At 34.3% G+C, this 25904-nt stretch overlaps 1 protein-coding gene across 2 annotated transcripts in view; it reads left to right on the forward strand.

The window, feature by feature from the left end:
- Nucleotides 1–5912: 5912 nt before the first annotated feature.
- Nucleotides 5913–25904, forward strand: part of mdy (diacylglycerol O-acyltransferase) — a 28663-nt gene continuing 8671 nt past the window's right edge. The window contains exons 1-8 of one of the 2 annotated variants that reach the window (XM_069842208.1): nt 5913–6236; nt 12910–13038; nt 18026–18120; nt 18230–18282; nt 18377–18485; nt 21461–21607; nt 24743–24914; nt 25592–25700. In XM_069842208.1, the coding sequence (XP_069698309.1) occupies nt 6118–6236; nt 12910–13038; nt 18026–18120; nt 18230–18282; nt 18377–18485; nt 21461–21607; nt 24743–24914; nt 25592–25700 (933 nt within the window). In that variant the 5' untranslated portion in view covers nt 5913–6117. Of the gene's footprint in view, nt 6237–12365; nt 12459–12909; nt 13039–18025; nt 18121–18229; nt 18283–18376; nt 18486–21460; nt 21608–24742; nt 24915–25591; nt 25701–25904 lie in introns of those variants that run through there. The other variant, XM_069842209.1, reaches the window with a different exon arrangement.

Genomic DNA, 25904 nt, shown 5'->3' on the forward strand with positions numbered 1-25904 from the left:
TTATAGAGACTATAGCAATTATAGGATGATAGTGATTGTGGTGTTGTTAGCGGTGGTAATGGTCATGATGTCCTGGTAGGTATGAAAAAGAAGTAAAACTTCAGGATATTTAAGCTACTAGGCCTATATCGTATTTGAAAATTTTAAAGTAACTTCTGGTTCAGTTTTCAGAGAATATATGAATTCTCATTCTCTCTCTCTTTCACAGTTCCTTAACTCAAACGGCTAGGGAAAGCAATGAGTTCATTCATTTTAAATAATAATAATAATAATAATAATAATAATAATAATAATAATAATATGTCGTTATATCGTTATATAATATACCTAATAACTCGTACGTTGCTTTCAATGATTATGTAATAATTCCCATGTTTATCTAAAAATGTATTATTCTTACGTCCTTGAATGTTTCTCACAGGTGAGTAGATGTTGCGCCTGAGTCGTGGAATCAATGAAAATCACGGTGATAGTTTAATTTCACTCAACTGTTTCTTATATGAAAGAGATTTTCATCAGACTTTATACCGTAGTAGTTAAACGTAATGTATTTGTTTTGTATACAAGATTTCATTACATTTGCATAAAAGAAACTACCCCATTATAGAGGATGAATTTAGACAAATTTAATAACTTTGGAATATGTATGATAAGAACTTTCTTGTGTTAAATTTTAACGTACCTTGTTAACATGTTTCGACCTATTTTCAGTCATCTTCGGAACTGGTCGTTGTTGGTCTTGGCGCCTCTTGTTTTCTGTGTGGGTGCGTTCGTAGTGTAGAGTCAAAGAGTGTATGTGTTTTGAAATTGAGTTGTGTGTTGAGAATATCGTTGGGGTGTGTTTTTGTGTGTCTGTATATTTCATATTGTTCTAATGTGTTGAGTTTCTGGCTTTTTGGTTGGACGTGCAGTATTTCCATGTCTGTGTTGATGTCTCTGTAGGTGTGGTTGGCATTTGTGATGTGTTCTGCATATGTGGAGGTGTTTTGTAATTTTTTTATGGCTGTGATGTGTTCTTTGTAACGTGTTTGAAATGATCTGCCTGTCTGTCCTATGTAGAAGTTGTTGCAGGTATTGCATTTGAGTTTGTGTACGCCTGTGTGGTTGTATTTGTTTGTTTGTGTTGTTTGTGTGTTGAGATGTTTTTGTAGAGTGTTATTTGTTCTGTATGCGATGTTGTAGTTTAATTTCTTGAATGAGGTTGCAATTTTATGTGTTTTTTTGTTTTCGTATGTTAGCGTGGCGTTTTTTTTGTGTTCTAGTGTTTGTGTTGTATTCTTCTGTTTTTTGTGGTTTTGTTTTGTCTTACGTATTATATTGTCTATTATGTTAGGGTTGTATCCGTTTTCTTGTGCTACGTATTTGATTGTGTTTAGTTCTTCGTTGTAATCCTGTTGGTTCATTGGTATGTTGAGTAGTCTGCCGGAACCACAAAAAACAGAATAATACAACACAAACACAAGAACACAAAAAATACATCACACTAACATACGAAAATAAAAACACACATAAAATTGTAACCTCATTCAAGAAATTAAACTACAACATCGCATACAGAACAAATAACACTCTACAAAAACATCTCAACACACAAACAACACAAACAAACAAATACAACCATACAGACGTATACAAACTCGAATGTAACACCTGCAACAACTTCTACATAGGACAGACAGGCAGATCATTTCAAACACGTTACAAAGAACAATCACAGCCATAACAAAATTACAAAACACCTCCACATATGCAGAACACATCACAAATGCCAACCACACCTACAGGGACATCAACACAGACATGGAAATACTGCACATCCAACCAAAAAGCCAGAAACTCAACACACTAGAACAATATGAAATATACAGACACACGAAAACACACCCCAACGATATTCTCAACACACAACTCAATTTCAAAACACATACACTCTTTGACTCTACACTACGAACGCACCCACACAGGAAACAAGAGGCGCCAAGACCAACAACGACCAGTTCCGAAGATGACCGAAAATAGGTCGAAACATGTTAACAAGGTACGTTAAAATTTAACACAAGAAAGTTCTTATCATACCTATTCCGAAGTGATACAGTGTTAAAAGTTGTGTAATCAAGATGTATTAATAACTTTTCTTCTATCTTACAGATTTTGATCAGTAGTTACAGGTAACATATTTTTGTTTTGTATACAAGCTCCCTTCACGTTTGTGTAAAAGAAATTACCCCATTACAGGGGTTAATTTAGACAAATTTTCTCCTTCTTACCGATTTTGATCAAACTTTGTACAGTAATTACAGGTAACATATTTGTTTTATATACAAACTCTCTTTACGCTTGTATAATTTAACAAGGTTGATTTGATTGCTATTGCTAGTATTTTACAGTTACATGTTGTAATTGAATTTCGGCAGAGTTGTCTGTAATTTTTATGGAAATTTGAGGAGGATAGCAGTAATTCTTTGCTTGTACAGTTTTCCAGTACGGAGGATATATGTTTGCATTACAATTAATTTCTGCTCTTCGAATTGATAAATGGAGATAATTAATTTGTTTTGCGTAATAAAAGCCAAGGTTTTCTCAGGAGTTCGTGTAATAGGCTTTTTGGCAGCTGAGATGTAGGCCTACAAATACGGAAATAAAATTTAGAGCTCCCATTGTGCAAGTTTCATTTACAACACACTACGCATGTGCAGTAAACAGGAACCCCTTTATATATACTACTTGTGGACAGTTGTGTGAAATTGTTGCCTACATACAGGTGAACTGCCATCAAGACTCGCTCCAAATTTTTTATTCCGTATCTGTACGTTCGTTTTATTTTTGTGACACGCCTTGGTGTAATAGCTGTAATTTCCTTGACAAGATCTGCAGCATCTCTCTTTCCTTGATCTTTCAACCTCATCTGTGTAAGGAAGTGACGTTCCTCCTTGTTTTGAAATTGCAGTGTGTTCCTAGCTTTCCTTCTCTTAGACCTTTCAGAAGATTCAGAAAAAGTTTCCTTGGTCTACTCCGAGATAAATCTCTTTTCTAGTACCGGGAATTGGTTCAGTATTCCTACTAATGTGGATACATGATATATATATATATACAGGGACATCATTTTATTTTTACTAACATTTTTAATATTAACCTGGCTATACCTTTAGAGAACCGGAAACACCGTTCGCTACCTCCTTCCACGACTGGAGTTCGATGATACCGGCGTAAAACACAAACAAATCACTTTACTAGGTATAGGAGGGAAGAAAAGTACTTCATCCATTTACGTAAACTAGGAAATATCGCAATTTTGAGTTCGATAATTTTCATTAGGTTTTTGTTTAATCAAAATGCAGTACTGTATTAAGAATAAGTGTTTTTACTCACGAACTGAGCTATTCATGCGAACGTATTCATTATGCAGTGTATATTATACTGTCTACAGCACATTAGCGTACAATATAGAGAATGAAGTTCAATTGAAAAATAATCATAATATGGATATTTAAACACATTTTTGAAAATGGTGGCCGTTCATTTCGATACAGGCTTCAGTTCTTTTGTGCATATTATCGCACTATAGACTATTGCATCTAATTCCAATTGCCAGTTTCGTCCTTCGTACTAGTAACTCATGTTGAAATAATTCTGTACCTACTCTACATACTGTAAATTCAATCTTCACTTCTACCCGACCCGAAAATATAAAATTACTCAGACATGCTATCTATTGTCCGTCCAAGTGGTTATGCCGCAGGATTGTAGAAAGGGAGGAAATCACGTGACAGTTAATTACTTAACGAGGCCCATTTATTTAAGTTATTTTAAACAGTTGTATAATATTACGTAAACGTCCAATTCGTAACAGAAATTAATGTTTTCATAAAAGAGCTAAGACAACCCTGCTTTTACAGAGGGGCTTGCAGAAGCAGGTGGGGGAAGCCGAGATGCGACGTAGGCAAACGGACAGTACCTGTGCGAAAATATGATTCAATATTGAAAGTTCTTTCGGCATTGGAAAACGCGAACATATTTCTGGAACGTACTATACTCAATAACTCAGTGCTGTTTACTATATGCGGCCTTGATTCTGTCTGGAGAACAGTTTAAACTTCATTAGTAGAAGGGGTGGGAGTGAAGTACATTAAAAATCTCAGGTACAATAAAAATTGAAGTAAAAATAAAATGATGTCCCTGTATATATAATTTATGTAACTTCGCAGCTAAGATGCTGACAATCTTCGAATCCACGTATGTCTACGAAATTCTTTTAATGAACCGGATGAAAAGTATTGCGTGTACGCGTCTAACAGGTAACTGATCTCGTAACTGATTTACGTTTGTGTAGACTACACAGTGTAGTAACAGTTACTTATTGGCTTTTAAGGAACCCGGAGGTTCATTGCCGCCCTCACATAAGCCCGCCATTGGTCCCTGTCCTGAGCAAGATTAATCCAGTCTCTATCATCATATCCCACCTCCCTCAAATCCATTTTAATATTATCCTCCCATCTACGTTTCGATTTAAGTGTGCTTAAATGCGACAGGCTCCCCAAAGGTATTTTTCCCTCCGGCCTCCCAACTAACACTCTATATGTGCAGTAATAGTATTTATCCTAATATAAACAGACTCGTTGTTTAATGCAATGGCATGTCACATTAGTTTTGTAGGCCTATATCCCTAGGCGGAAGGGAAACCAAGTTCATGTAGTTACCCGTTGAAGTAAACACAGGAACTACATCCGAAATATTGTTGAAGGAGTGAACTCGATCATCTATACCTCCCCTCCCTTATACCCATGTCCGTTCTAGGCAATTCGAATCCACGATCATAGCTTCAACTCCATGTTATAAATCTGCGTCTTAGCCGTTGTGAAACATTAAGCGAAAAGTGATCATAATAATTTTATTCTACATAGGCTACATCTTGATCACACAACTTTTAACACTATATCACTTTGGAAAATTTAACACGAGAAAGACACATTATACGTTTTCCGAAATTTTATTCTATTAGTTCACACCTGTGGAGTAAAGGCTGGTTCACAATAAACCGGGAATGGAAACGACAACGAGAACGAGAACGTAAATATTGTTAAAATGAATGTATTTAAATGTGGGCATTCACAATTAATGAAAAGTGTACCGGAGCCCGGAAACGGGAACGTGAAAATTAATTTTGAATGTTCACATTTAAATACATCTAGGCCTATTTAAGAATATTTCCGTTCTCGTTCGTTTCCGATCCCGGTTTATTGTGTATCAGTCTTAACGGTTAGCGCGTCTGGCCGCGAAACCAGGTGGCCCGTGTTCGATTCCCGGTCGGGGCAAGTTACCTGGTTGAGGTTTTTTCTGAGGTTTTCCCTCAACCCAATATGACCAAATGCTGGGTAACTTTCGGTGTTGGACCCCGGACTCATTTCGCCGGCATTATCACCTTCACCTCATTCAGACGCTAAATAACCTAAGATGTTGACAAAGCGTCGTAAAATAACCTACTAAAATAAAATAAAAATTATTCTATTATAATGTTGTAAGTATAAAGCAATGATTTTCCGTTTGTTATATGTCAAGGCAAAATTAATGTATATTCTATTTAATTTTTCAGTACAGTAGGCCTATACGAAATGAAAAACAGTACTGTGATGGAAAAAATATAAATTATTTACCAGTACTCTTACATTTATAATTTTTGACACAAAGGGTGTAACTTACTAATCCGTCTGTTTTTTATAGTCGACTTTGCTGAGGATTTTGTTCGTATTCAGTACCGTATTTATGATCGGTATTGTCTTTAAAGAAGTTGGCATAGCATGTATTTTCTCTTTACACAGGCACTTCGTTTTAATGTATTTCAGACGCGTTTAAAATTTCGCGCTCTTCCTGCAACTCGTCGCTCAGATGTCGCTGTTCCTGCTGACATTTTTTTTAGCTCCATCACCAGGAAAGCAATTATCAGGCATGAGAGGTCTCCCTACGCTCTTGCTATCAGTGGTTCAATGGTTGTCCACAGCGTGCGTTCAAGGAGAAAGAATACGCCAGAGGAGAGAGAAGCCGGGTTTTACATGTGTGTAGTAATCAGTATAGAGTAGAGTAGGCAAGAAGTGCACGTTTCAGTCGTTCACGACGATCAGTATGACAGCTGATGCGGAGCATGAAACGCGAGTGCGTACACGCCGAACTAAAAGTGTATCTCGCGCTGAAGATTTGCAGAAAGAAGAGGCCCGTGTTCGAGAATCTCAACCAGATAGACCGTAAGTAACAGCTTTTCATTACATAATTCAGATTTCTGTCACTCGTATGAAATGGGCGTTAACTGATCTCCACATCAGAACGGAAACATTCGACTTCAAATGTAGGAAAACGCGGATGATTCAAATTAGCCTAGATGTGTGTTCGGTTTTATAGTGTAAATATATTTTATTTATGCATGTGTGGAAATATTGGAGTATTTATATTATTTAAAATTTGGTCTATTGAAAGGGCCTACGTGCGTATAATTATTACTTTATTATTACACACAGTGGTAATTGAAATGAATTTGAGTATCTATGAAAACTTCACATTTGCATTCCTCTTAATAACGTTTCTCGCATTAAGAAACCATCAAACCAATGACTGTAGCTTATGCAAGCCTATAGAATACCAGTTTACACTACACTTACAAAAAGAACTTTTTGTAAAATAATCTCCAAAACTAAAATTTTACCTACTTCTAGTTTTAATAAATAATAAGCAAAACTTGAATCTTATTATTCTGAAATTCCTTATTTATCCTTAGTTTTTTTTTTTCAGAAAAAATATTCCTGTTCTGTATTTTCAAAAATTGTAAAGACAATTTATTTTATAGTGTTGTTCGGTATTTAAGTTTATTTAAATAAAATTGTTCAAAGTCTTGTATTTATGAATTGAAAGGGACTACTTTAGTTAGGCCTACAGGTTTAAATGCTTGAAAGTATGAATAAATTTTGGAATGAAGGAATATAGCCACACAGAATATATCACTTCCGCTATTTTAACATGGACGTTTTCATAACAATAGATAATTATTATTTTATAAAGAGTAAAAAAAAAAAACTCTCTGAATTTCGTAAGATGTTATAATTACTTGATTTTTTGTACACTCTGTATCTACCGGTTTGTCGGCCTAGTTTGGCGCAGTTGATATAGCGCTGTCCTTCTATGCCCGAGGTTACGGGTTCGTTCCCGGGCCAGGTCGATAGCATTTAAGTATGCTTAAATGCGATAGGCTCATGTCAGTAGATTTACTGGCACGTAAAAACTCCTGCGGGACAGAATTCCGGCACACCGGCGACGCTGATATAACCTCGGCAGTTGCGAGCGTCGTTAAATAAGACAAAATTTAAAACTTTTCTACTGGTTTGTAGCTTACCGTTACGGATTTACTTATAAAAAGTACTAGCCTAGTTTAACTTACAAGACTTGGTTGTAATTAAAATTTCATCCCAATCAACTGAATTTAGCATTTTTGCAAAAGACTTTATCTTAGTCGTAGCCAGTATTTGTTATGAGTCATTGATTTTTATTCGGAAATTAATTATGTTTACCATCTATTGTGAGAGATAAAGCTTTTCGAACTATGGATTAGTTTGACTGTTGATAAGATTACCAATACGGGTAGTGTATTCCACAAAACCAAGAAATTTAGAAGCATTATGTTTTGTAAAACACCAATATGGGAAGAACGTAGTACCTTACATAAGATATAAGCTATTACCGTAGAATGCTAGTGGCTCAAAGGTGAAAGCACATGAAAGTTACATAATTTCATATTGAGACTATGAGGATTCACGTGAAAATACTTCTGAGAACTATTACGACCCATTCCTATGTAAATACTGTTGACTGATAAATTGAGTTTAGTAGATTACAACTAAACCTACAATTTTATTACTGATCTTAGACTAAATTAAGTTATATTACGTAAAGCATCAGCTATGGAAACTTCTTTAATCGCGAATGTTACACATGAACTTATGGTATTGCAATAATACTAGGTAATTTCCAACTAGATGCACAGTATAAATTTAATAATAATAATAATAATAATAATAATAATAATAATAATCTTTGTCATTGTGTGGGGAAACTTCACTATAGAATTGTCAGTATTTACAACCTTAATGCAATACACTTCCTTACTTTGTACCTATAAGATATATAATTAATACTTCAAAGCATACAGATATATAATTTAAAATATTAAATGATATAAGTATTACTGTATTTACAAAGTTTTTTAAATAAGACTGTTTTACCAAGACTTTTATCAATATTACAGATATGATCTATAAGATTAAATAATATCGTATCCTATAGGTCAGTGTTCCGCAACTGGTGTGTCTTCACAAGGTGAAAGGTTGAGTAATTTTTCCATTAGGTTCGGTATGTTTGCAAAGTGCCCTGGGTTCGCTCTACATTTCTTCTGCAAATTTAATTTAATTTCGGATGTTTCGAGCTATACACACAAATCTAACTTAATGGAGTGGCATCTTACGGAAATGCAGTGCTTTTTTTCTGGCGGAACATGCTGGAACAGCACTCTGGCACTTTTTGTTCTATCTTTCATTATGTAATTGATAGATATGTCAATAATTACATTTTTAACATAATTTTTCTTTGAACTCCACTTGGGCCTTGAAAGCCTTAAAGTTGGACGAAAATGAGATTAAAGATGACTAAATTCCTGTGCACTGGACAGTAATAATCTCCCATCTTATATATATATATATATATATATATATATATATATATATATATATTCTACACAATTCTGCCACCTTTTTCTCCAGAAGAAAAGCATTGTGGAAATGTATCAGAATATTCTATAGCCAACTAAATTCATTGGCAGATCCATCACTTTCATGGCTCAAACACTATGCGCTGCTTGAATGCCGCTATGAATCCCAACCTTTCACACAATCTTGGTGGATAGGCTATAATATAGACTTAGCGAAAGGAGACAATTGCTGTTAGGTTTACCAGTATATAGATCAGTTCTTAATTATGACCTTTCACATGATATTTACAGCCATATATTCTGATGTTCCGTTGAGCTGGTTGGCGGAGTTTGTATAACGCTGGCCTTCTATTCCGAGGTTGCGGGTTCGATCCTGGTCCAGGTCGATTGCATTTAAATGTGCTTAAATGCGACAGGCTCATGTCAGTAGATTTACTGGCATGTAAAGGAACTAGTGCGGGACAAAATTCCGGCACACCGGCGACGCTGATATAACCTCGGCAGTTGCGAGCGTCGTTAAATAAAACATAACATTTAACATTCAAGTTTTGTTACCATATGTATTATAGTCGGTTTAGAAAAAAATTTCAAACCCCCCTCCAGCACCAAATTCTGGCTGCGCCACTGAATTTACCATACCTACTTTTAAATTGCGGAAAGTGCGCCAAGATCTCTCCACATTTTTTTTTCTTACCTGATATAACCTCTGATTGAGGTTCTTGCTAATACATCTATTATGAGGTAGTACATCTCACTTGATGTTATGACATGTCAGAGGAACAGCATTAATTGTTGCATACATCTGAAGTCTGGCTAGTTAACTAATTAGTCAGCGATGTATGTATTGGGGAGAGAGAGAGAGGAGCTGGCCACCCCACTCCATTATTTTTGGGCTTAGTTGCCTCAAGTGATGGGTTATTGGTGTCTGAAGTTCGCACTGTTGACTGAACACTACCTGATATGACGTAACCACGTATTTATCAAAATATTCATTTTACTATTCAGAACTGTTCTTTTTAATCTTGTGTTAAGAATCCAAGATTCGCTTCTTTATAAAGCTTTCAGTAACACGTTCTTGTAAGGTATATATTTTTGTGCAAGTTTTTACTAATCTATTTATATTTTGATGTCTGTAGGCCCTAAAGTTACGGTAGTAGAATCGACAAAAACAACCAGTTGGCTAGGTCTGCGAGACTTTCTCAGGTTTTCCGTGATATTTCTTAGGAGTACGCTCCGAAAGAAATGAAATGCTGATATGTTTATTCTTCCATAGTTCATATTTGTTCCAATATTCACAACCCAATGACAGTCACTTCATGGCTTAAAACGTTTTGTTTTGCCTAGTGCATGAATTGCAAATTGTAAACGAGGAATGACTATTACAGACTATTCCACAATTAAGATATTGCATGACTTGACAGCTACAGAAAGTTGTTTTGTGGTTTAGTCACATTTGCAATCGCTTAGTCATACTTAGTGATAAGCTGCCTTCTTCGTGTGTTCAACAGGTTAAGTTCTTTCCGGTCATTTCCCCTCAGACGTTCTTTAAACTTCCTCGAGTGAGACAGTGTAAATACAAGCGAGATAAGTAGTCATTCACCTTCGAGCACATACAGTCCAAAATAGATTTCTGATCTCTTGCGCAAAAATTTGCGCACATTATTTCATTCACTGTCTTGTTTACATATTCTTTGTAGTTCTCAATGTGTAAACCACATTATGACTTTCATTGTCTCGTTATTGTAATACCAAGTTGTTAAATATACCGTAGTTAACAGAATTGTAATAAAACATGTGGCAGGTATGGAGTTCAGAACTAACAAGACAAAAATAAAAAGCAATCTTCTCAGATAGGAAGAATCTGTAATACAATAATATACCTAATCTAATTTTATCGTAGGTACCAATGAAGTTTAGCTTCTTTCCCATGGTATCCCTATTTGGTATAGTTTAACATCCATATTCTTAGTTATAGGATTTTGAGACATTTCTTTGCATTGTCCTTTACATTATCACAACACAGATTTTCAGGCTTTATGCTGATTTAGGCTAGAAACTTTTATCTAAATTTTTTTAATGTTGTACAATCTAGTTTATTTTACTTAAAAGTAAGTACGTTGAATTTTAATTTTAGATAAAGTTGTATTCTGCTCACAAAATTCAGGCTCTTAAGTAATAATTATATCACTTGACATAGAATTTTTAAATAACTAAAATGTGATTTTAGGTGCCTAAAATAAGCATTAAGGTTTAGGAAATTTATTCTAAAAAAATAGGCTTTAACAAAAAATCATTTTTTAAATTAAGTTACAAATTTCCTAAAATATCAGTTATAAAATTGTGAAGTCTATTTTTAAGTGCTTGTAATCTCATTAAACTATATATTTATCTAAATTTAATATATTATTAAGTTAAATAAAAATAGAACGCTACCACCACCACCACCACCACCACCACCACCACTATTACCATTACTGCTACTAGAGTTAGTTCTGGTAAATTGTCTGGTACATGTCAAATATGCTTTTGACGAGGCATCAGAATTTGACTTTTTAGCAATTAAATAAGCTGTCTAGCACCCATGCTGTCTGGCAGATACCTTTTGGAATGCAAAGAGAACAGAGTTGTATTAGTTTTTCTTTTATAGTAACTATTATAGAGTGTTAGTTGGGAGGCCGGAGGGAAAAAGACCTTTAGGGTGGCCGAGACGTAGATGGGAAGATAATATTAAAATGGATTTGAGGGAGGTGGGATATGGTGATAGAGAATGGATTAATTTTGCTCAGGATAGGGACCAATGGCGGGCTTATGTGAGGGCGGCAATGAACCTCCGGGTTCCTTAAAAGCCAGTAAGTAAGTAAGTTTATAGTAACTATTTGTCTATAAGAGTTTTAGCTGATTTTCGACTTTTGCAGTATTCAGCTTTTTATTGAGAATTGTAGTTAGGCCTATGAGAAATCTTAAAAAAAAAAAAGAAAAAAAAAAAAAAAAAGAAAGCTTCATTTTGTAATTAATTGTGTATTATGGTTTTTTGCTTATGTTATATGCATAGCTGAAAATTCAATATTTTCTTTATTAGCAAGCACATTATTCAAGCTGCTTTTTGTTACTATAACAATACATACTCTATGGAGTTTCCTTTTCTGATACCAATAGTAATCAACTTATTCGATGAATTTGTTCTCCAAAGATTTAAAATGTCTCTTGCGACTAAGAAGTTTACGTCCATTTCTTAACACTACAAAGAACGCACATTTTTTTAGTTCACTGTAGCCTATATCTATACGTATGTTTAGTAAGCAGTCCGAAGACTGGGTAGAAACAATAAGACATAACACAGGAGATAATGGAGTAGGATGGCCAGATCTTTCTCCCTCCATTGTATACATCACTGACTATACTGTGTTCCATAATATCTGACAGATGATGTAAACATTGCTGGCAAAGAAAGAGAGAAGGATAATTACTAATCAACCAGTGACAAAGGTTATGTTCCAGGCTTATCTTGAAGTTGGCGGAGGTAGAACTCTTCAGACCGCCCAACTTCAAGATAAGCCTGGAATGTGACTACCATTGGTTGACTAGCAATTTATAAAAGTATAGTAACATAATTCACTCGTCAGATTTTTTGATGGATGCAACAATTGTTCTTCTTTGACACATATCAACTGAGATGTACTGTCTGATAATAGATGTATCGGCCAAAATCTCAGAGGTACAGTATACACTATAATGAAATTATAGTACTGCAAAATCAGATTAAACAAAAACTGTGGTTAATATAAAATGAATTTAGTACCTAGGTAACTTTGAAAATGAGATTCTTAATATTACATATAATAAAACCCTTTGAAAAGGATATCAAATTATTTAAAGTGTGTATTTCCGTTAAATAACTTATCAATATTAAAACAATAACAAATAATTACATCATATAAAATTTGCTAATTCGCAAATTATAAATAACTTTAAAAAATTTTATATGATGTAATTACAGTATTTGTTATTGTTTTAATATTGACAAGTCATTTGACGGAAATTCACTCTTTAAATAACATGATATTGTACATTGACTTATCGGAACACAACACAATGGTTTTTAAGATACATATGAAAAGGACTATGTATTGGTTGTATCGTAAGTATTTTTATGGTAATTGTTACAGATGTCACAAACCAAGAGATTCGCTGTTCTCATGGTCTTCAGGATTCGACAATTTCACAGGTCTTGTCAACTGGGGCTTCCTTCTCCTCACAATGGGTGGGATAAGACTTCTGCTAGAAAACTTCATCAAGTGAGTTTGCATAGCTTACGTAAGTTTTCACTGTTAGCAGACTTGACATTAATATATAAGACCTAACTGTTCTTGATGTTCTTTCCTTAGTGTTATGTCATTTTTCTTATGTAGATACTGACGATGCCATTGAATGCCTGTAATTCTATTGGTTAATAAAGATCTAATGTAATCTAATCTAATCTCTGCATGGTTTCGTTCTTTTAAGTGCAAATTACATTATACATATTGTAGGCTACAAACAAGTTATTATTTTATAGTTTGACAATTTCTTGAAGTATTGTAATATTAAATCCATGGTTTCATTGTTTTAAGTGCAGATTACGTTACAAATATAACTTTACAAATAAGTTAGTGTTTGATGGTGTCTCGAATTTGCTATTTAAAAAACTAAGATAGGCCTACTATTGCAAAGATTACCATATACATTCTCTTTTTCAGCCATTCTATTTTAAAAAGACATAAACATCGTTTTGAAAATGTATGAAACAAATGTATTTCAAAATCCATGCTGAAACTGTAATTATTGTAGACATACAGTATTTAATACATACTGGTACTGGAAGTGTAAACACATCTACCAGTACGTAGATATGAGAAGTACGTATGTTAACTTGTGTGTATAATTAAATCTAACCTACAGACTAAAGGACAGATTACATAATGATCAATATTAATGACTTTGCACTGGATATTAGCCATACACAACTTCACTTGCGTGTTTACATCGGTGTAAATATCTTGTGGACTTTAATCATTGGGTGATGAATTAAAATTACACATGCTGAAAATTGAACATACTGGATACCGGTAGTGAATTTAGGCACATACCATTGGGATTTCAGCATTAAGTTTATATATTGAAATACTATACTCCTAGGCTAATTGAGCTAAATGAAAAATTTCTTTGCAGAGTAGGAAGTAATCCATCCAAACTATTAAAAGTAATTTTTTTTCAAAGGAATCTGAAATTAATATTATTTTAACCACTAAAACTGCATTAATTTGTGATGCACACTAATATTTGTAGACTATGAATAAATAAATGACACATAAATACAGAAAATAGTCTTGAGCAGTGTGAGGCTACAAAATGAGATGAAGTTATAAGAAAAAAATTAACAATAAATGACTTGTGCTAAGGATGAACAGCTGGTTATAAAGGACAGTTCTCACGATGAACAAATTGGCAGAAGACACTTGAAGACTGTTTAAAAGAAGAGCAGACCAATAAAATTATAGGTAGGGTACAAGTTTGAATTCAGAAGGAACCAGTTGTAAATAATGACGATGATAGATGAATTAAACAACTTAATGTATTTAACAGGTAATCCTCTGTTTTGTTATCGGTACTGGTAGAAACTGTTCCCCCCCCCTCCCCCATGGAGGTCTTTGTTTGAGACGCACTTTGTGTCTACTGGCACATAATTTTTCCTTTTAGGATGATCATGTCAAATTCTTATCAGTATCTTGAAAGAAAAATAAACTTACTTTTATTATGGAATGGGAGAACTGTCTGTTCTGCTTCCTGGATATCTTCTTTTGATATTTGACTTGCTTCTTTTCTTCATGTATGCCCAAACTGTTTCTGTGTTCTAAGAACAAATATATAATAACTGTTAATAAATATCGTTCTTTAAAATTTTTGAACATTTTTTCACAATACTGGTATTGTTAAACTAATGTTGTGGGGCGGTTTTGAACACTATTTGTCATTATTTTTCTTAAAGTAACTTTACAGCATGGATCTATCTCCTTTACCATGTAAAGGCATCTGTCACCTAATCTGTGTCACCATAAGCCGCATACAATTAATCATTATATCTAATATGTCGGTTACTATTTTTACATACAGGGCTAAACATTTTTCTTGACATTTTTCTTTCAAATATATTAAGTTTATTTCCTTGTGTTCTTGTTAAAGTTCAGCTTTCACAGCCATATGCGACAACAGGTCTCAAAAGAGTTTTATGTATTTTAATTTTTGTCTGAAGACTAGGGTATTAGGAACTAAATTGTTTTAAGTCCAAAATATCCTCTGTTGTCTAATGTTAACCTGTGGTTAATTTCTCTATCCGTTTTATTGTCATCTGTAGAGTCCGGATTTTTATGTAATTACATATTTTTTTCCTTAATATGCATCTCTGAAAACTAAAAATAATGTTTGTGAATTAGGCTACTAAGAACATATTTATTTTTAATATTACACATTTTTTACGTATTTTGCACAGTACTAAGTACAGTGAAGCCTTCTCATTTACGGACATTGAAGGGACGTAACAATCTGTCCGCAACTGGGGGGTGTCCTTTATTGGGAGGGACGCTCCCCAATCCAATAGTAAATTTATAATATGCATTATGTATCCCTTCACGCTTTAAATGAAATGTATGACTGTAGTTTAATTCAAAATACGTACATTGTACTACAGTAAATTCTTTGCAACTTTGAACTGCAGCAGATATGACTGAAAAAGGAAAATACAGTACTGTGCCATGCAATTTTATTCTACGTGTACAGTTATGCTGTACTGTAATTTATAGTTTTCAACTTAACCTTTACGTTTAGGTGCCATGTCTCTCGAAATAGAACAACTGATTGAAGTGAAGAGCATAATACTACTAACCCTTTCATTTGTCGAATACAATTTCATGATCGCAGAAACCTTGGACCCATCAGACAGGTTAAATTTTATGATTTTATTTATCCATCTGCTTCTAACTAACAAGGGGTAGCCATCTGGGCTATAGTGCTAGCCTACGAGACCCTTATTGCCTTCTTTCATGTTAAGGAATTTCTGTACAGTTCTCAAGACCAAATTTTCCATTTTTGTAACACATTAGGTCTTGAAATCCAAGTTCTGTCCGCAGTCAGGAGGTAAAGCAAGCTTTAGGACTGTGAAACAGCTGTCCGCGTCCGTGTCTGAGAGTGTCCGTAAACGAGAGTTAAATTTATCTTTATTTCTATATTATTTCAGTTGGGACATAAAAATCTGTCTGTATATGAGGAGTGTCCGTAGCTTGGAGATGTCCGTAAGGAGAGGTTTCACTGTACATATTAAGATAACTTTACATTTTTACATAAAATTAACATCCATGCCAAATATTGTTTAATTAAATGCCTGTGAAGAAAATTAATCAATATTTCAGCATAAACGAAAAACGAAATTATAAAAATATTTACACAATTTTAAACTCAATGTTGAGTACATAATGGGATACACAGTTCAGTATTCAAGAAAAGACAACCACTTTGGTAGTCGTGAAAAAATTCGAAGCAGTCCTTGAAAGAAACCGGGGCCATGCCAGTCCAGTTTATTTACCATTATTCAGATAGATTTTCATCGGAAAAACACGGAACCCTCCAGAAGACACTGCTATCAGCCACATCCATTTGTTTAAATATGCACCAGTAACCTCATGCGATGTCAAGAGATCATTTTCGGTGTATAGGACATACTGTCCTAATATCGATCGAACTTCAACTCTGAAAATATGGAGGAATGTCTTGTAGCACAAAAACTATATCTTGATATATATATAAATGTGCAATTTGTATGAAGTTAATCTTATTTAGTTAAAATAAAATTATTTTTTGAAATAAATAACATTTTATTTTTAACTCCCTCTGCAATTTTGATATTACATATTTTGAGGTTTTTAGTTATATATTTATGTACATATTTTTATGGTCAATATTACATAAAAGTCCCGATTCTACTCGTCTGTAATTATTGTGCCTAGGTATTTAAATTCTTTCACTTTTCCCAAATGTATATTTATTTACACAAAAAAGTTCATTTTTGTTTGATTTATTTATTTCCATATGTTTTGTTATAATTTCGTTAATTTTTAGGCCGATGTTTTGTGCAGCATTTTCCAGTTTCAAAAAATGTTTCTTAATTGCTTTTGATGATTTATCTATAATATCTATATCATTGGCATATGCTAAAATTTGGACTGATCTCTAAAATATTGTTCCCCTGACATCAAAATCTGTATCCCTTATTATCTTTCCCAAATAGTGAATAGTGTACCTACAGACTTACTTACTTACTGGCTTTTAAGGAACCCGGAGGTTCATTGCCGCCCTCACATAAGCCCGCCATTGATCCCTATCCTGAGCAAGATCAATCCAGTCTCTACCATCATATCCCACCTCCTTCAAATCCATTTTAATATTATCTTCCCATCTAAGTCTCGGCCTCCCCAAAGGTCTTTTTCCCGCCGGCCTCCCAACTAACACACTATATGCATTTCTGGATTCGCCCATATGTGCTACATGCCCTGCCCATCTCAAACGTCTGGATTTAATGTTCCTAATTATGTCAGGTGAAGAATACAGTGTGTGCAGCTCTGCGTTGTGTAACTTTCTCCATTCTCCTGTAACTTCATCCCTCTTAGCCCCAAATATTTTCCTAAGAACCTTATTCTCAAACACCCTTAATCTCTGTTCCTATCTCAAAGTGAGAGTCCAAGTTTCACAACCATAAAGAACAACCGGTAATATAACTGTTTTATAAATTCTAACTTTCAGATTTTTTGACAGCAGACTAGATGACAAAAGCTTCTCAACCGAATAATAACGGGCATTTCCCATATTTATTCTGCATTTAATTTCCTCCCGAATGTCATTTATATTTGTTACTGTTGCTCCAAGATATTTGAATTTTTCCACCTCTTCGAAGGATAAATCTCCAATTTTTATATTTCCATTTCGTACAATATTCTGGTCATGAGACATAATCATATACTTAGTCTTTTGGGGATTTACTTCCAACCCTGTCGCTTTACTTGCGTACCTACAGACTAGGAAACAAAATTTGGGCCTCCTGAAGTAAGCACTGAGCATGCACAGTATGTTATAACTGGAACTTGGAAAATTCAGGTGGTCCAAATTTTGTTTCTGGGTTTGTACACGATTGGTAATTCGTATGTTCTAATTATGTTACAAGTTAATATTTATTGTGATTATTAATCTTTCTACTAGGTATGGAATTCGCGTGGATCCTGAACAATGGCTCATTGTGCTGACAGGTCGTCATGAGGGAGGTGCTGATCATCCCTCTCTGATACTCCTAACATGTATGTACTCAATCTTAATTCTGTTGATCGTGTGTTATGAAGAAAATATACAGTAAATGGTCATGTACGTAATAAAGAATTTAACATCAATATTTTGTTGTTGTTGCAGATTCAGTGGTTCCTGTTGTTCTGTGTCTTCTAATAGAAAAGGGTTTATCTGTTGTAAGTTTTCTTTTAAGTTTCCTAAAACACATATTTTTTTCAGAATGTTAAACAGCTAGTAAAAGATGTTAATCTAATTTATTTTTCTCAATAGGAAATAATCAGTTATGCTCCTGGAATGATAGCTCATATAATTAATCTTCTGGTGTTGGTGATGATTCCAATGGTAGTGATACATGTCAAGCCATCAGGTTTCAGTTTAAGTAAGTAATAACAGTTTCCGTTTACAAGGATTGAATGTGAGGACTTCAATCACATTTGAAACTAATTTTAACATTAATTTTTAGTGACTGTTCTGCTTTTAAGTGGAGTTGCACAGTAACAAGTATAACTTCATATTTTGTAATCTTCATCTTACGATGTTTGGTGACGTATACACGTCCGTTGATGTGACATATTAAGCCTTTGGCGTGAGACGAACTCGATAGCTCAGTGGTAGAATGCCTGACCGGAGAACAGGAAGTCGCAGGTTCGATTCCCTCTCGAGGTTGTGAAATTTTTCTTTCATACCATGGCATGATTGTGACTATAATAGTATTTAAAATTCATTAATATGTCACATCAACGGATGTGTATACGTTACCAAACATCGTAAGATGAAGATTACATTTGTAAAGTTTCTTTCAAACCCATAAGCAGTGCTGACTACATCAGACGCTATGGACAGTACTCTATAACAGAGTCGCCAGTATGAAAAGATAATTCCAAGCCTTTGGCGTGAGACGAACTCGATAGCTCAGTGGTAGAGCGCCTGACCGGAGAACAGGAAGTCGCAGATTCGATTCCCGCTCGAGGTTGTGAAATTTTTCTTTCATACCATGGCATGATTGTGACTATAATAGTATTTAAAATTCATCATATTTTGCATACAGGGCATTCCTATGCAGATTGGTCTTACTCCACTGTCTGCCTAACAAAATCTGTTGGTGGGTGTTGAGTGGTCATGTGCCAGTGGATGGACAGGTGAAAATGCGTGCGACCAAAACATGAGTTCAGATGTTACTGAGGACTGATAACGCAACAACAGTTGGGATTGCTAGTTGAACAGTGGATTTTAAAGATCATTCTTCAAGAATGCTGGCAATATCTGTACTGAGGACTGATACTACTGGCAAATGCCACTTAAGTTTCCTCGGGACTGTTCTGCATAGGAATATTCTGTATATCAAGAACACTTTGTGATGGTAGAGGGAAGATGAATATGCATATTTCTGTTGACTCGTATTTTAGAGAGAAAATAATTCTGTGGCCGGGAGGAAAAAGATCTTAAGTCAATCTTTTGTTCAAATGAGATTTTTGTATATTCTGAGAGCGAAAAAAATTCTCTACAATCTGGTAAAACAGCTAAAGTCAAATAAGACTCCTGACTGGATTTATAGAGCGTTACCAAATGTCCGAAGTACTTTCTGAATTGAGCACACACAGAATAAAGGACTGAAGTATATTTAATACTTCATTCCTTACAGACCATCACACGTTTACTTTCCATGCTTCCGTATTAAAAAGGTCTAACTTGTATTTTAGCCATTTTATCACATACTGTTGCCCTTTCCTTTTAAAACTTTAAGCGCCAGGATAAACAGTCCTATAACTGTTTAAGACCCATTTTTCATTCCTAATAATTTACATTTCTCATTTATTTTGACATGAAAAAGGTCTTGTGTTCAAATAGTCCCTTCTACTCACTTTGGGTTGTAGTCTTAAAAGGAATAATAACAAATAATATCCAGGAAAAACCTCTTAATTTAAAAAAACTCCATAATTGACACCAATTTCAATCTTTCTACTGCTCTCCTGAAAAGTATAAAATTTTTACTTAAGATCTTTTTCCTCCTGGCCACAGAATTTTTTGTGTACTATGAATATTGTTGAGAAAGAAATAATGTAGACTATTTTAAAGCAAATTGCATTTATTCAGGTATGGGTTCGTTGTAGGACTTGATAACTTCAAAATAGCAAATGGCATATGTACAGAATGTTGATAAGTTTATAACAAACCTTGGAATCAATATATTTAGTTCATAGTTTCCAGTCAAATGACTTCTCTTAAATAATTAAAAACAAATTTCACAGTATATAATAATTTGTTTTTAATATTATTTTTGTTGCAAAACGTTTTCCACCTTATTATCATCTTCAGGTTATGTAGTATGATATCCAAAAACATCTTTGCTATCTTCCAGTAAGTCTAATGTTAAATCAATATCCAGTATTTAGTTTATGGCTTCTGTTCAAGTGGCGTATCTTAAATAATTGAAAAAAAATTCACAATATATAATAATTTGTTTTTAATATTATTTTTGTTGCAAATGTTTTCGCTTTATTGACATCTTCAGGCTTTGTAATAAAATATATAAAAAATATCATATGAATTATAAGTGAAACTTAGAGCGATGGAGGGTATCAAACAGAACCAGTTTCGCCAATGAAGCCAGACTCTGCAGCTTTTCAGTATGATGCTGCATGTCCTTGAACTGGTAGTTTCATGCCTTGCAATTAGAAAACTCTCTGCTCGTTTGTACAATGGAATGCAAAGGACTAAGTTGTAATTTTTATTGAGACACTCTGTTAGTTCTTTTTTACTTTAATTGTGTATTACTGGTACATTTCTTTATATAGCTATTAATTATATACCGGTACTTGAAGGTTCTGGAAGTGGTCTATAATCAGGTAGTTGTAAACATTGCAACATCGTACTATTGTCTGTTTTAACACCTTCAGAGATGCTTGGTTTCTTTTATACATTTTTTAATATTCTCGGTTCACCATCACTTTTACCATGAGTATATTGAACCGCTATTATAAAAAAAAAACCAAGGTACGGCCCTCAGAAATTCACTGTTTAATGGTCTCTGAACATTTTAAATTACATTATCATGAAAGAAAATCTCAAGTTGAATATTAATAAAGAAAATAGACATAGAATTTATTTGTTAATTGTGAAATTACTAATTTTCTCTTACGAAAATGCTTGATGTGTTCATGAATTCAATTGAATTATCATAGAACATAAAGGATTTATTTAACTTACATTCCTTTTAAATTCCCCAATAAAATCATAATAGAGATACTGTTCTATGATATGAATTTCAATTAATCTATTATATCTTCTAATCATTTTGACTGTAATTTACTTAGAATAGAGATACTAATTATAACTAAAATTTCCATTTTTCAGTTGGTGCTACAACCGTGTGCATGATATATTCCATCTTATTCTTGAAGCTCTGGTCATATATCCAAGTGAATTTATGGTGTCGTAACAGAAGATCAAGTATGTCAAAGTCACATTTAAGAAGACAGTCTCTCTCGTTCCATAATAAAAGTAAGTTTATCTCTCTTTCACGATACTGATAAGAACAATTTATTCAAGGAAACAAATGATTTACATAAATTGCAGAAGAATTTTGATGCAATTTAAGTCATGGTTATAATAATTTGGAGTTAGTATATTGGGTATGAAATATTTACCGGTATTTGCAGTAACTAAGTTTCCTGTGTCCCAATATGTACGAAATTCGTTTGAAAATTGACCTCATTTAGAATTAAAAAATACAATTTTTTGATTGAAACTTTTTATTTTAAATCTGTGGGCCTTAGGCTAATATTCCACATAGTCATCCCGTCATTTAGGCACTTGTCATACCGTATGACAAAGTTTTTGAATTCTCTTTTCATACATCTCTGTAGTTCTGTTCAGAAATGTAGTGACGTGACTGCCTCTTTCAGCTTTTCCTCACTTACAACGTGTTTTTCTGCCTAAAAATCCTTTAGTTTTATGAAAAGATGAAAATTCCTATGGACCAGGTCCGAACTGTAGGGCTAATAGTCCAAAATTTCCCAGTTGAAACTTTGAAGAGTTTAGTTTTCTTGGTGATGGACCAGGTGTTGTCGTGCAGAAGGATCACACCACTAAATAATGGCCCCCTCTTGCGATCAAATGACCTGCCACAATTGCTTCAATATTGCACAATATGATTCAGCGTTTTCTGTAATTCCTTATGGCATGAATTCAATGAGTGAACTTTTCAGTTCCACAATAGGGTATAGTTGACATAGCTTTCCAAGTTCAGTGTGTCTATATGAACTCATTGGGTTTGGATGGTGAATGAATGTGATACATATTTTCTATTAACATTTGTACTTGGGTGTATTGTAGGAAACAATATTTCGTCTGTTCGCAAATGTAGTATAGAAAACGTTTCATCTCTCTGTCAACAATCCATCTCCTTTCCTTGGGTACCGGTATCATAAAACATGACACTGCACCTCTTTAGTTTTGTGTGTGTTTATCATGTGAAACATACATAGAATCCATCTTGCACAAATTTTTCCATAGCTGAGATGAATAACAATTTCATTGATTGTGATGTGAGAAATGCGTAGAAATTGTGATGCATATCATCTGTATTGACAGATGGACAGTCTTCCTCCCTGCTTTAAACATTTGATACATGGCCGCTTTGTTTATTCATCCATATCATTGCCATAAATTTCCTTAATTTGATGATGAATCTCCCATGGCCACATATTTGTTTTGCTTTCAGAAATCGAATCGCAGATCTCACTTCACCCACACTTGGTGGGATTCTTTATTTTCCTTCTCATTTTAAACGCTGATAGAAACACAAATATTACAAACACAATGAAACTCAGGATATGGACAAAGAAATGACTGTGACTTCTGTTGGCTGGGTCCATTTACAATAGAGGACGCAAGACCTGTCCTGTGTCCTTATCACGTGACGTGGCTATATCACCAAGGGTATGAAGGGGGAAGATATGTTTCAGTCTGAGATGAACTTCCATATCAGTAGATTCATATAATATTAACAATCATGAAACAAACACATTCTAATGACTCATTCTTTTCTTCTCACACAGCTCATATGCCAGGTATTGCCTCCTCATCTATACCAGGACGAGTATAATGCTCAAATGGGTGCTAATTTCTGAATGTGCTTCGTAAATGTACAGAATTATATAACTGTGATTTAAAAAGTAACTTGCTATAATAGCAATAAGGATAATTTATTTATTTATTCTGGTGTAGTTAAGGCCATCAGGCCTTCTCTTCCACAACACCAGGAATACAAATACAATAATAGAATGGTTAATTTTGGAGAAATGGAGGGATAATGACAGGAGAAAATTGAAGTTCCGAAGAGAACCTGCTCAAACTATCTTCTTCCACCTCTAATTTATTTGAATTTACCGTATTTACTCAAATATAATACTTGAACTGAAATTCAATTATGAATATTATTCATGCAATTCTGAAGATTTTTTTATTAGTAATGTTCTACAGTGTGTTTTTATGCAGACTAGTCTTACTCCAGTCCCGTGCTGTGGCGTCGTGGTCTAAGGCATCCTGCTTCGGACTCGCGTTATGGAATGCACGCTGGTTCGAGTCCTCATGGGTTAAGAAATTTTCTCATTAAATTTCGGCCAGTGTATGGGACCGGTGCCCACCCAGCATCATGATGCACTTGGGGAGCTACGATAGGTAGCGAAATCCTGTTGCGAATACCAGCTATAACAGCTGGGGGATCATCGTGCTAACCACACGATACCTCCATTCTGGTTGGATGATCGTCCACCTCTGCTTCGGCATGTGGGCGTAAGGCCAGCAGCCGGCTGGTCGGTCTAGGCCTTTCATGGGCTGTAGCACCACGGATTATTATTATTATTATTATTATTATTATTATTGTTATTGTTGTTGTTGTTGTTGTTGTTGTTGTTGTTGTTGTTGTTGTTGTTGTTGTTGTTGTTGTTGTTGTTGTTGTTGTTGTTGTTGTTGTTATTATTATTACTCCACCCTTTACCTAATAAAATCAGTTTGCAGGTGGCAAATGGTCATATGCTGGCAGATGGGCAGGTCTGTTCATACAGAAAAGTTTTAATGAAAACGCATGTGACTTAAGGTGGTATGTGACAGCATTTTGCCATCACAGCTCTGAACTGTGACAGCTCTGGAAAAATCGCTGTGATAGATAATGGCGAGTTTGTCACAGTTGATTTTTTGTTTGTGTTTGGATGATTCTTAGTGACTGCAAATGTTGTATCGACCTGGCATTCACAGAGTCGTTTATTAAAGATGAGGGCAGCCAATACATGCCACTTTCCAATGGTAATATCATCAGTCGTAATGTAGAAGTCACTTGTTGCTGCAAGTCCCAGTTGTCAGCAAATGTTGCTGTAGTTTCTCTAATGATGGGCGCTCTCCACTTCTGTAATATTGCAAGCCAACAGAACATGATAACCTGGGATCAGTCTGCATAGGAACACTCTGTATAATGAGAGAAAATATTACTCTCGTTTATTAACGACATTTTGTCTTGTTGAATTTTCATGCAAATGATTTTTAAGAAGATAGTGTTTAGTAAAATTTCAGAGCCAATGTGTAATGAAGCAAGATCCAACTTTTCCGATGTTTTAATAAAGTAAATTTTATTTTCAGATGAATCAAACAGTGTGCCAAATGGATTTGTCGATCATGAAGAAAAGAATGCTGAAGCCACTTTAATTCATTATCCTGATAATCTGAATCTAAAAGACATTTTTTATTATATACTTGCACCTACTCTTTGCTATGAATTGAACTTTCCTAGGACAAACAGAATTCGCAAAAGGTAATGGAATTATACGGACATTAATTACATTCATTTATAAGGCAATTTTGTACTTCGTAATTTCTCAAAAAATAGTACAGATAATTTAGATTATAATTCACTGCTTCAACAAAAACTTCAGTATTACTTACACAAGGAAAGAGATGTTCTGAAGACATAAACAATAACTAGAATTTGGGCTAGGCTGTGATCCTAACCTATAAAGGATGATTATATTTGAAGTTAATTTCATGCTATTACATTTTTACAATTGGTGAAACGAGTGTTGAGCGGATTCCGCCGATTTTGGAATAGACACAGACGTACTTGAACTGCCAACATAGAAAACAAAAAATCACACTCAATCGCTTTCACCTTCATCTTGACGGGATAATAAAAGCCTAAACAAACCTAACCTAACCTAAGTATGTCGGTGTCTATTCCAAAATCGGCGGAATCTGCTCAACGCTCATTTAACCTTACAATTTCTTATTAACTGCATTAACATTGAGAATTTGATGGAAGTGTTTCTTCTACTGTCGCTCAAATTAGATTCGAGAAATTATTAAGTCTCTATTAAAATGTAGTTACGTGAGTTTCACTTTTATGTGAGCAGGTCATACATAATGTAACTGATATTTTCCTAATGTTGGAAATTCTGAACACTCTTTATTCAGTAGTGAATTATTTGTTCACAGATTTCTAGTAAAAAGAATTTTGGAAGTTGTGGTTGGATTTCAAGTGGTAATGTGCCTATTTCAGCAGTGGATTATTCCATCAGTAAAAAATTCACTGATACCATTCTCGGTAAGTAAAATTTGTAGTGTGATTATAGAAAGACAGAGATATTGAAAAGAAAAGGTGGAAATACAGGTGGAAAACAAAATGTAGAACAATTCTTTATTTAATTTTTTATTAAGTGTGGATGCTATAAAATTAATATTGTCAAAAGTCTTTGTTATTTTTGTTTTTAAATCAGTGATGCCAATCTAATAAGTGCAACAAAGTTTA

Source organism: Periplaneta americana, chromosome 12 (genome assembly GCF_040183065.1).
Source record: "Periplaneta americana isolate PAMFEO1 chromosome 12, P.americana_PAMFEO1_priV1, whole genome shotgun sequence".
Classification (NCBI taxonomy): domain Eukaryota; kingdom Metazoa; phylum Arthropoda; class Insecta; order Blattodea; family Blattidae; genus Periplaneta; species Periplaneta americana.